This window comes from Archocentrus centrarchus, chromosome 22 (assembly GCF_007364275.1).
Source record: "Archocentrus centrarchus isolate MPI-CPG fArcCen1 chromosome 22, fArcCen1, whole genome shotgun sequence".
NCBI lineage: Eukaryota > Metazoa > Chordata > Actinopteri > Cichliformes > Cichlidae > Archocentrus > Archocentrus centrarchus.
In genome coordinates, this window is record NC_044367.1 from 11,092,168 (window position 1) to 11,103,968 (window position 11,801).

The following is an 11,801-nucleotide window of genomic DNA, read 5'->3' on the forward strand; positions in this document are numbered from 1 at the left end:
ATGGTGAAGGATGATAAACATCCACCTCCACTCCCACTTTGCTTTGCTCAATGTCTCTTTACTTATCTGTTTGATCATGACTTTCCACGTTAATCTGCCGAGAAGGTTCTCTATCAACATTATTTTATATGAGAGGGCAAAAGGAGTGAGAAAAAGCTAAATTTAGAGGCATCAAAGGAAGTCTTCCCTTCTTCTTTTACTGAAGAAGAAGGGAAGGATGTATTTTTTTTAAAGTTTGATATCATTTAAAGCAGAGTATTTTACTATGTCATAAAACATGCTTGGAGGGTGTCTTGCATATTACATAATAGCTTGCAACAAGTATAAAATGATATGGTTGCACAATTTTCTACTTAATTCCAATAAAAGTGTAGAGCACAGCGTGCTGGTGGCTTTTATAAAATATACAGCAAGTTTAATAAACTGTACCTACAGCGTGTGCGTGAGTGTGTACACTAACCCTCCTCCCAGGGAGGTATAATCCACTAGAGGTTGAAATGCTCCATTGCTGTTGGGGGGTGGGGGGTGGGGGTCTGAGAGAATCCCTCTGGAAGCATAGTGGCTCACCCCATCGTGTATTCAGGTCAAATAAACAAAAAAATGTTGAGAGAAAGGTTAAAACTGCGGAATTGTATCTTCACCGGCTCCCCAAACCGACGGCTGAGATCGCCCAGTTTCCCCGCAGGCAACGCACACACACCTCACCCCCAAGAGGCAAGACAAGAAAACCATTTGATAAATCATGAATAGTCACAGTTGTGCAAGTGCTGTGACCATTTCTAAAATTTATTATGGGGATTACACACAAAATCACACAATGTAACATTTTCAAATGTGTTATGAATGCTTCCCAGAATCCAATTCAAATCCTAGGTTACCAAATAAGCCTGAACAAATCCCCCACATTGAGTTCTTCCTCCTTTGAAGACTTGAGAGGTCCAGTCTGCAGGGCAGATTTTACCACACCATGCAGACACCTCAGCAGCACATAGAGGAGGGCTAGGTGAAAGGAGAGGGGAAAAGGAGAGCATGGTGGTGCTCTTACAATGAAAGCACCATAAATGTCTTTATTTGCATAGTAACTGTGAATTAATTACAAGTCATAGAATAAACAGAAGTGTGTCAATAAATAAAAGTGGTTTGATTTTTCTGCGGCGATACGAAAATAAAACATCAATTAAGTATTGTGTCAACTTCTAAAAAGAGCACAGATACTGTAAAAAGCAGTGACTGATGTGTCTTTGTGGAAGGGCTGCTAGTGTGAAGACAAGCTCCTCACAGAGTTCATTCAGTCAATGTTAACCTTGAGGCAGCAGAGTCCTTTCCCTCCTTGTTTGTCCTTGTCGGCTTTCCACCAGACTCGACTTTGTCTCCTCAAAGATGATCTGAAGGCGAGTGTGTTTAATTGCATCCGTTTGTTTGTTGGCAAACTCCTGCGTAAACACAACACAAACATTTATGGCACCAATTAAAAGACATGTCATATTAATGGAAAGAACAAGCTTGGCAAACACACACAGAGCCGTGCCATTATGGAGGCACTGCATTTGAATTTATGGGGAAACGTGTGGGAAAGAAACCCCGGAATTTCACAAGTTTAGCACCAGCTTAAAAACTGGAGCACAGACTTACCCGACAGCACGCCCATCTCTGTAATTATTTAAGCAGAACTTTCAGCCTAAATTAAATTTATATAACTGTGCATACTTAAGGAGATAGAAATCCAAACTGCAGAGAGCTGCCTGTTCAAAATGCCTGTGTGCCTCCATGTTAGCAAACTCTTCCCAAACAGACACTGAATGGGGTTCTGCCCCCTTTAATCCCTGGGGAGGGGACTGGATGTGTTTTGATGACCTCTGGGGTCACTTACATGTTACATTACACAAAGGTTTAGCTCCTTTGTGATAAGGGAACAGTGCAGGGAAAGCCCTCTGTTTAGGCATCTTGTTCACTATGCAGTGCATTTGTGTTGCAGCAGCAGCGGCAGCAGTTGCATGTATCCATCAAACCTGCCAGGCTAATTAAAATACAGCTTGTGATTATCCTTCTTCAGCTCATCTTTCTCTCTTTCTTCCTCTCTCCGTCACCCACACACTCACAACCAAAAAACACACACACACACAAACAAAAATACACACACACATGCACGCAGACACCAAATATCTAGCTACAGCAATTACTCCCTGAATCATTGATAAACAATAGATTTTAACCTCAATCATTTCATTAATTTAACTCTTAGCTGTGTTACAAACAACTTTAAAATAAGTACTTTAAAACATCATCACTACATTTGCATAACAATCCTAGTTTGTTTGTTTGTTTGTTTGTTTTTTCAGTTAAATGATATCTGGATGGATGGAGATGATTTTAATTATACAAAGTAATATTTCAGTTGGTTTATAAACAATAATTTTGTGTATTTAATAAAGAAAAAGTAGACTAAGAAGTAACTATAAAGGCTTACTAAAGTGTAATCAGCCTTTCCTGGGGTAAATTTAAATCCTGTGTGCAGATGGAAAGGCTCTTCCTGACATTACAGATTATCATTTCTATATAAATGCTTTACATGATTTTTGTTCCTACTCTTTTTAAGCTCAGAATGAATTCCACCAACACATTCCTCATATTCACCCATGCGAATATCAAACTAGGAGGGAAAGAGGCGGAAGAGATGCGAGAAAAGCTGCCTTGATAATAAACATGTTAAAATTCAGGGATTTTACAAGCACCTTTGATTTGTTTCATGCATTTAGTATTAAAAAAAAAAACACGCGTTTATTCATTCTATAATGTGTCGATTATTTCGTTTCACGCCTGGATAAGGCACTGAGCAGAGAGAGTGGGTCTGTCTGCCTGTAATTATCCAATCTTAAAAAATACGATTTTCCCTATCAAGCAAGGGTCAAACATCCAGGGCCTGCGCAGTGCATTTAAAAAGATGGTAGAAATCACAGATTGGAGCAGGCCTGGTGAAATCCTCACCCTCAGGTTGAGTGTAGCAGAGGCGGAGATAAAAGCCGTCGTCGTCAATTAGCCGGGAGTCAGTGGGAGCGCTGCTCGCCAGAGGCGTTTAACTCCTTCTCCCTTTAAACGTCCTTTTAAGATACAAAGTCCCCGAGGAGGGCCTGGCTTTACAGTTTAATAAATTATTTAGCAATTTAAACGGTAAGATCCAGTAGATAACAGCACAAGACGTCATAATTTTTCACGCAGTTTGAGACCCTCTACACGCAGCTGCCAAACATAAGGAAACATTAATAAAATATTTTTAAATTATGGTTTAGTGATAAACGTGTTTTTTGCTTGTTTGTTTGTTTGTTTTTTACTTACTCTCGCATACTATAAAAGTCACAAACACACCCTCATGTGAAATAATGTAAAAAAAAATCCTCAGGAAAGTGCAGGATTTAATTTACACTTTGTGCGGTGTGATTATATATTTTTTTTAAAGGGATATAGCTATGTTATGGTCATAAAGCATAAACAGCAACACAATTTAAAATCATTTAGCCAACACTTGATTCATCCACCTGTTTGAAGTTGCCACTGCGTGATTAAAAAAAAATGCTCCTGCAAACATAAACAAGGGATTCATGGAGTTTTGTTTTCGCTACTATAGATGAGGTAGTTCCCATTACGCTCTAAAATAATAATAATAATAATAACGAGCACGAGTTGCTAAATAAATAAATAAACAAATAAGGTTACCTGAATGTGTTGCGGCTCCTCTTCCTCAAAGGACTTCAACTTTTCCTCAGCTGTGCCGTAAAAAGAAATCCAGCCTTCGGATCCACACCGCCGCTGCCTCTGATCGAAATCTGTCAAAAGAGATGTCACTGAGTTTTGCAAAGTTGATACAGTGTGCTGTGGGTCAGACTGTGTGAGCTCCAGAGGCTGCAGCTCTGAGTGAAAACCAGTTTCCTCAGCAGCTGTCACTGCACCTTTGACTCTGGCCTTCCACACGAGCCACGGAGAGAGGCAAGCGACGATTCATAAAGCCCACGGTCTGTCTGTGTTTATAAATCTAAATCAATATTCAAATCTGTTTGAAGTGAGCTGGTGTGTCCGTGCAAGCGCACTGTGTGTGTGTGTGTGTGTGTGTGTGTGTGTGTGTGTGTGTGTGTGTGTGTGTGTGTGTGTGTGTGTGTGTGTGTGTGTGTGTGTGTGTGTGTGTGTGTGTGTGTAGGTGTTCCACAAAGCCTCTTAAGATGATACATTTACCAAGCCGTGACAAAAACCCTCGGCATATTATTTTGAGATGGGCACGCAGGTTCAAAATTCAAGTGACGTAGAGGAGGCTTATGTGTCCTTTGCAGCTTGTTGGTCCTTCAGTAAATATGAATTAACATCAACCATGCACTAGGTAGCTGTTACTAGGTAAAAAGGCAAATAATTACGAGTTATTATTATTGTTATTGTTGTTATTATTATTACTACAACACAAAACCTACAAAAATACACTTTCCTCTATAGGCAATGTAAAATAAAAGAGGCCTACCTTCACATACAGAAGTGTCTGTTTCTCTTCGAACGCATCTTCCTCCTGCAGAAACCGTTTCAAGTGCAATCAGTGAAAAGTCGTTCTGCTCGTCGCCAAATGGAGAAGGTCTTTATTTTTTATTTTTTCATTTCTTTTTTTTTTTTTTTTTTTTTTTTTTTCCAATTGCAGTTATCCTCGTCGCTGGCTGGATGCACCCCGCAGGTGCGGTGGCTGTGAGTCCTCGGCTGCTCGGGTGTCCTCCCGGTGGGAACCCACCTGGAAATATTGTGGGTACATTTTGGTGCAGGCCTGTACTGGGCTGATGGCAACAGACTGGCTGGCTCGGTGGATTGGGAGGACAGTTTTAAGGAAATAAGTCGCTCCAAATCCCCTTTTTTTGCGACGCGCTGGAATGTGAGAGGACGGTGCAGCCTTGACATGGAAAGCTCTGCTTTAGTCCCCCCTTTTTTTTTTCTTTCCTTTTTTTTTTTTTTGCCCCCACCGATTTAATTCTTCTTGTATTTTCCGGTCTTTTTAAAGACAGTAAAGGCTGCAGAGTTATCTCATTGTTGGTATATCATAGAGACAATAAAACATTTTATTATCGACTTTTAATATTTATCGGTTGTGTGGTACCAATCATAATGCTATTCTATAAAATCCGGTTTTTAAAACATTTGTGGTTGTGTTTGAACACGCAAGGTAAAGATCAGAGTGTGAAATTATTAATGCTTAAAAAGAGTTCCCCACTAAAAATACTCTGCATACCTTAAATCTTCTGGGAACTCTTTATTTTCTGATATATTTCACCTCTTCCCCGTTATATTTATATATTTTTTTAGTTTAATGCTTCCTTTGATGTCATTAAAAAATATAATAAAATGATAAATAATAAACTGACTTTTCTTTGGTTTAAACTCCTTCTACCTTTCATCATCCAACGGCGTACGGTTTATTTATCAGTGCACCCTCTCTGCGGTGGGATGGGGATGTTGTCAGTCGCCCTCTCGTTGCCATTGGCTGAAGACTGTGCGTCAAAAAAAAAAAAAAAAGTAGCTGGAGACATTTGTTTCCCAGAAAGAAAAAAAAAAAGCCCTCCCCACCAGTGTGAGAGACGGAGACAGAGACAGACCTCAGCTCAGTCCTGCGGCTCCCATTGGCTGGCACTTTGTACAAAATCTAACTCAAACCACTTCACTCACAACACACCAACAAATCCTAAAGGCGTACATGCAGTCTCCTCCTTCGCTCCGCCGCTGTCGCAACGCTTCAGAACCTGATGTAGGCGCTCAACGTTTAACTTTTATCTCCGGTGAAGACGGCTGCTTCTGCTCCTGCCTGGTTTTGTGGTATTTTTTTTATGCGACAGGACGTCGTTGATTTGTACTGACTTTTATTATTTCTCCCGGAGGAAATCAAGTAGACAAAGAATTGTCCACTCATCAGTACCAAGGTAAGTTCAGCTTTTATTATTATTATTATTATTATTATTATTACACACCATCGAAATATAGTAAAAAAATTCAGAAGCCTGCATTTCCTCACCTGATCACTTCCCCACCAAATTATTTTCTTTTGAAAAGGAAGCAAAACGTTTCAGCTGTGTAACTGGCGCTGAAATAAAACCAAGGAAGGCAGTAAAGGAGATGCCAGTAAGGAAGCTTCAGGATATTTATTGGCATTAAATAAACTGATGCAGCTAAACCGTCTTAAACCCAAGCTGTCATTGTTTTTATGTGAGTAGAAATACAGGTGCAATATGTCTACTCAATAAACTGATTTATTATATTTTTAAAAAATAAACTTAAATGTTGTAAATCTTCTAACTGATAAAGTTACATTATGATATCATTTCATACTGAAAGCAGGAACAGAGTCAGCGCTGGGTTGAAGTTCTCTTGATGTAATAGGCTTTTAAATAATTAATTGATTCCTGGAGGTCATATTTTACCAATTTCACACTCACTCACTGATCCCAGGACTGCAACAAGGGCGCCTGTCCATCTTTAGTTTCAGACAAATATATTTTAAAAAGGAATTTTTCTCTCCACACTGCACTCCTCTATTCGGCGGAGATTAACACAGGAAACAGGCAGCAAAGATGGGTAGCTGTGGGGCCGTCCAGTCTAAAAAGTGCACCGGAAAAAAGCGAGAGAATATTCAGGCCCGCTACTGAAAATATATTCCGGGGCCTTTTCTGTCTTCTAGCTCTCCCTTACTTCTGTAGAGACATAATTCATAAGATATTGAAGCAACTCTTCATTTGGATGGATCCCGTTTAGCGGGGAAGGGGGGTTCACAATTAAGAATTTAGCTCATATGTATGAGGGTTTAATTCCTTTACTTTTACTGATATTTTTTCCTTATATTAGCAAAACTATATTGGGATGATAATTAAGGCACGTAAATGTGCACAAAAAAGAAAGGAAGCCCTGTGGCTTGCACTGACACTACACTGCAGCTCAGTTCGCTGCCACCTGGATTGTCTCGTCATTTCATGAAGAAAAAAACATTTCTCATAATTAATTGTTGGACAGGGTAATTATCATTGAGCGGGTGTGTGCAATTGGTTGACGGGTGTGTTTTAAGTGTGACAGATTGGGATGACGGGGTTAAAACCGTTGGATATTGAAAAAAAAAATGCAACTAATCAAGAGGCACAGTGGGGATAGCGGGTGAGGGTCACTGAAGTTGAAGTGACAGCAGTCAAATTTAGCAATCAGCGCCACAGAGCAATTCATTTCTTCTTAAAGAACTGCAACAATTTAATGTTTATTGCGGAGGCGTGTGTCCATTTTTTTTAAATATTTGATCATTTCAAATGATCTCCTTTATACATTAAATAAAATCCTCATTTATTCACTAAACGAACATGAAAATGCAATCATTTTTATTTAAAATTTATTTCAAATCAATTAAATATGACCACATTGATTTAATCTTAAAAGGTAATTATTAATATTGACTGTGTGTGCTTTATCAAACAAAACTGATTCACGCGTTTTAATAATCAGTTCAACTTTAGTTCCCCCCCCCCACACACAATCGATTAACTGCATTTACAGCCTCAAATAAACATAAAAACTGAACTAAAAATAAAATTAAGACCTAATAAAACAGATAGAATTACCAGCATCTGATTTATTTATTTTTAGTCTTCATTTGGATGATGTTTAGCTTCAGTTCATGATACGGTTCATGTTATGAATACAGGAGGTAGTGACTTTAATTGGATTTTAAGAAGACTTGTTGCAATCACAGCGCTCCGGTTTTCCTGGTTTTTGTTTCGGTTTTTTTTTTTTTTTTTTTTTTTTTTGGGTGGGGGGGGGTGTTTGTTTTTTTTTTTTTGGTTTTTTTGTTTTTAATCGTGGGGGTGGGGGTGCAGAGATGAGGACAGCTGGAGAAGTGGTTGGTGCTTCTTGAGGAGCGCCATGCGTTCTGGAAAGAACTTATTTCACCGCAGCGCCATTTAAACAGAACCAATATCACTTTACAAGAAGATTCATATTCCTCTTTTTTGTTGTTGTTGTTGTTGTTTTCTTTTTAAACAGGTGCCAGGTAAGACACGGACCACTCGGCGAACAGAGGACACCAAATACTCCTCGGGAGCTCCATCAATTTTCAAAATTTTCTCCAACTTCAGCACTCAGACAAACATTAGCATGATGTCGTATCTAAAGCAACCACCTTACACAGTCAATGGCCTCAGCTTAACTACTTCCGGCATGGATCTTTTACATCCATCAGTGGGCTATCCAGGTATGTTTAAACTGTTTGAAAATGAGATGTGATCACAGCCTGAAAATGGCTCAGGCCCATTATGTTACAGCAGTTAAGCAGCAGCCGCTTAGGTTTTTGAAAAATCCAGAAACAAAGAATGGATTTTTTTATAAGCACAATAAAGAAGAGCAATTACTGGAAGTATATGAATTTTATTGACCAGGCCAGAAAAATAAAAAATAATAATATTACAAAAATAGGTGATGTACTGTAGACTAGTAAACTTGTAACGCACAGCTTGGAGTGAAGACTAATCCCAAAGTCTCTTCTCGTGTGATTTTATTTTTAGATGTGGCTCCAGAGGAAATTACTGGCAAATTACTTTGATGTTTGCATTACATTTTTGGCACGTTAGACTCAAAGATGTTTGCCACCGGGGTTTTTACTCTCACAGGACTACTGCGTGATTAGTTTCAAATTTGCCTTTGATGACTTTTTATTTTTGAAATTGTAAATGTATATATAAATAACCTATGTGATTCGCATTTCTCTTACACTTACAGCCACGCCACGGAAGCAGAGGCGAGAAAGGACTACTTTTACGCGCGCACAGCTCGACGTTTTGGAGGCGTTGTTCGCTAAAACTCGGTATCCGGATATATTCATGCGCGAGGAGGTGGCGCTGAAAATCAATCTACCTGAATCTAGGGTACAGGGGAGTCAAGTAAAGCAAAGTCATATTTGAAAAGCATTGTTCCATATTTTAGAATGAAAAAAGAGGCTTTTTTTTATTTCACCTTGGGCTCAGTTAACAAATATTGTTCGACTGAATATTATTGTATAGATTTACTCCGGGGAAAGCATATTAATGACTCGTTTACAGGGAAGCAGAGACAATAAAATATCAAATTTAGCTGCTTTATATGTACTCCAAATCGCTCTTTGTGAAAAATACTATAGTTAGTGTTTTATCATCTTTAAATTACCTGGAAAACTTTTCCAATTGGTCTGAAATAATTGTACTCGGGGAAAGAAATACCAAAAACAAAGACCGAGAGGGAGAAAATAAAAATATAAATAAGGTTTAGAAGCAGATTTGGACTGAAAAACAAAATGAACTCCTTGTTATCAGGTTTCATACAAACTTATAGTCTGTTTCAAATGGTTGGTGCAGCTTGATTAGCATATTGCATAGGAAGAATGGATATTTATGGAGCCTTTTTAATTAATAATATGTTCCTACCATAGGTTTGGTTTAAAAACCGGCGGGCAAAGTGTCGCCAGCAGCAGCAGCAGCAGCAGAATGGGGGGCAGAATAAGGTGCGACCTGCCAAAAAGAAAAGTTCCCCAACCAGAGAAGTGAGCTCGGAAAGCGGGGCCAGCGGCCAGTTCACACCCCCCACCAGCACCACCACAGTCCCCGCCATCTCAACCAGCACCGCGCCAGTGTCCATATGGAGTCCAGCGTCCATTTCTCCTCTCTCAGATCCCCTATCTACCTCCTCCTCTTGCATGCAGAGGTCTTATCCCATGACCTACACACAGGCCTCGGGCTACAGCCAGGGCTACGCTGGGTCGACGTCCTACTTCGGGGGTATGGACTGCGGCTCTTACCTCACTCCCATGCACCACCAGTTGTCAGGCCCGGGGTCTACTCTTAGTCCGATGAGCACAAATGCAGTCACAAGCCATCTGAACCAGTCCCCGGCATCCCTCTCCACCCAGGGTTACGGGACGTCCGGCCTGGGCTTCAACTCCACAGCAGACTGCTTGGATTATAAGGACCAAGCGGCGTCGTGGAAGCTGAACTTCAATGCCGATTGCTTGGATTATAAGGATCAAACATCCTCGTGGAAATTCCAGGTCCTGTGAACCGAGCAATCAGCTGTCAAAAAGTGCACAAACAGAGACGATCACACGAGACACAGCGCTGCCATCCGTCAATAAAACACAACAGACTGGGTAAAATGTGAGCCTGGCACGCCGAGGCAGGGCTCTCAGGGGCCTCCAGTTTTTTTTTTTTTTTTTTGTTTTTTTGGCATGATGGTCTTTGGTCCTCGTAGAGGAGAAGTTAATGTATCTTAGCACTGGCAAAGAGATTTTTCCCCCCCGTTTATTCACAGGTTGTAGCCCCTCTTGTATGTCTGTCGGTGCGTGCCTCTATGCGTAAAAAAAAAAAAAAAAAAAAAAAAAAAAAAAAAAACACCTGTTGAGGACATCACAGAGTGGACTCTGAAAGAAAAGTACACCACAGCCACGGAAGTAAAGCGCAAGAACAAAACTCAATTTAATTGTCCCGCTGAAGTGTTCGGGATGGACAGCCCTTCTTAAAGCTTCTTACACAACTTTGCCAACTCTCGGGCAAAGGGACATGAGGATGGTGTGTGGACATGGATGCACTACTTTATTTAAGAAAAAAGTGTTTATAAGGAATCAATATGTAGTTTCTAAGAGACAATCAGTGTGCGTCTTATATAAATGGTACATATGTGTTTTTTTATCTGTGCTAGCCTTCGAAACTGTGATCTGTTGTATTGTATGCAATTTGTGAGCCCCCCTCGCATCAGACTCTCTGCTGTGATTTTATTAGATTTATAACTTTTTTTTTTGTTTTTTCTTTTGTTTGTTTGTTGTTTTTTGTTTTGTTTTGTTTTTTAACAACGAAAGATGCTAATGGATATTTTACCGCATCACAAAGAGAGACGAGACTTTCCAAGCACATGGTGGATGGTAGTAATAATCAAGGGTTAGCCATACTGGAAAAGACTCTCGGCTGCTGAGAGCTCTACACTCGCTCCCCTCCATTGATCTCAACACACGGTGATTGTGGATCCTTTACTGGCTCCAAAGATGGTGTGACCTCACCGCTGAAAAGACATGAATAAAGGTCCTGTGAGCTTACTCTTTCATCAATAGACGATCTGTGTGCGCATGTGTGTGTGTGCGCGTGCATGAGTGCGCGTGTTTGTGTTGGCAATGCGCGTAAAAATAACTCAGTGGGGGAAAATGTTCTAAATGCGCTTGTTTAAGAGTTTTTCTTCGTTTTCTACGACTTCAAGTGCTAAAAATGGAGCAAAATCTTTGGGGGGTCTTTTTTTTTTTTCTTTAACCAATGTTGTGGTGGTGTTGGTGCATGTTCAGGTAAAGACGGAACACCTGAACTTTCGCATTAATTAAGCCAATAACCGCCGTCGGAGTAATAATTAGCCCAGACTTGTGCGTTCCGACCAAACTGTTTTCTCACGCGTAATTAGTTTTTCTATCACGTCTTAAAAATTGGCCCAATACATTAACGCGCATGTGTTGTCTTGCGATGAGAGTTTCAGAGCCATCAAGTGTTCATACTGGTATTACGGCACATAAACTTAATCCTCTCCTTCCCTTTATTTAAAAGCGGGGGGGAAAACGAATTAATGCTGCATTGTTTCCGGTAGTGCAATTCAGACAGTGAAAGAGAGTGTGCGGTTTGAGAAAGCGGTGTTTAATCCCGGACTCCAAGAGATGTTAATCCCAATATTTTACCGGCGGGGGTTTCTCTGGGGCGCAGGGCAGCCGTGGTCCTATTCAAAGCCCCGCGGCATGTCTTTCCACGCCTGTT

General features: G+C 40.2%; 1 protein-coding gene and 1 long non-coding RNA gene across 3 annotated transcripts; one reads left to right on the forward strand and one right to left on the reverse strand.

Moving 5' to 3' along the window:
• Nucleotides 1-735: 735 nt before the first annotated feature.
• LOC115773060 (uncharacterized) lies at nucleotides 736-4,816 on the reverse strand. Of its 2 annotated transcripts, XR_004019065.1 has the most exons (3): nucleotides 4,502-4,816; nucleotides 3,712-3,821; nucleotides 736-1,433 (listed from the first exon to the last, which is right to left on the reverse strand). It is a non-coding gene; the product is annotated as an uncharacterized LOC115773060 (long non-coding RNA). The 2 variants fall into 2 exon arrangements; XR_004019064.1 differs by lacking the exon at nucleotides 4,502-4,816 and having other exon boundaries at nucleotides 3,712-3,978.
• An 807-nt stretch (nucleotides 4,817-5,623) lies between these two features.
• otx2b (orthodenticle homeobox 2b) lies at nucleotides 5,624-11,104 on the forward strand. Its single transcript, XM_030719677.1, has 4 exons — nucleotides 5,624-5,936; nucleotides 8,035-8,242; nucleotides 8,767-8,918; nucleotides 9,452-11,104. The coding sequence occupies exons 2-4, from the start codon at nucleotides 8,146-8,148 to the stop codon at nucleotides 10,073-10,075; spliced, it is 873 nt and encodes a 290-aa protein (XP_030575537.1). The 5' UTR covers nucleotides 5,624-5,936; nucleotides 8,035-8,145; the 3' UTR covers nucleotides 10,076-11,104.
• Nucleotides 11,105-11,801: the final 697 nt, after the last annotated feature.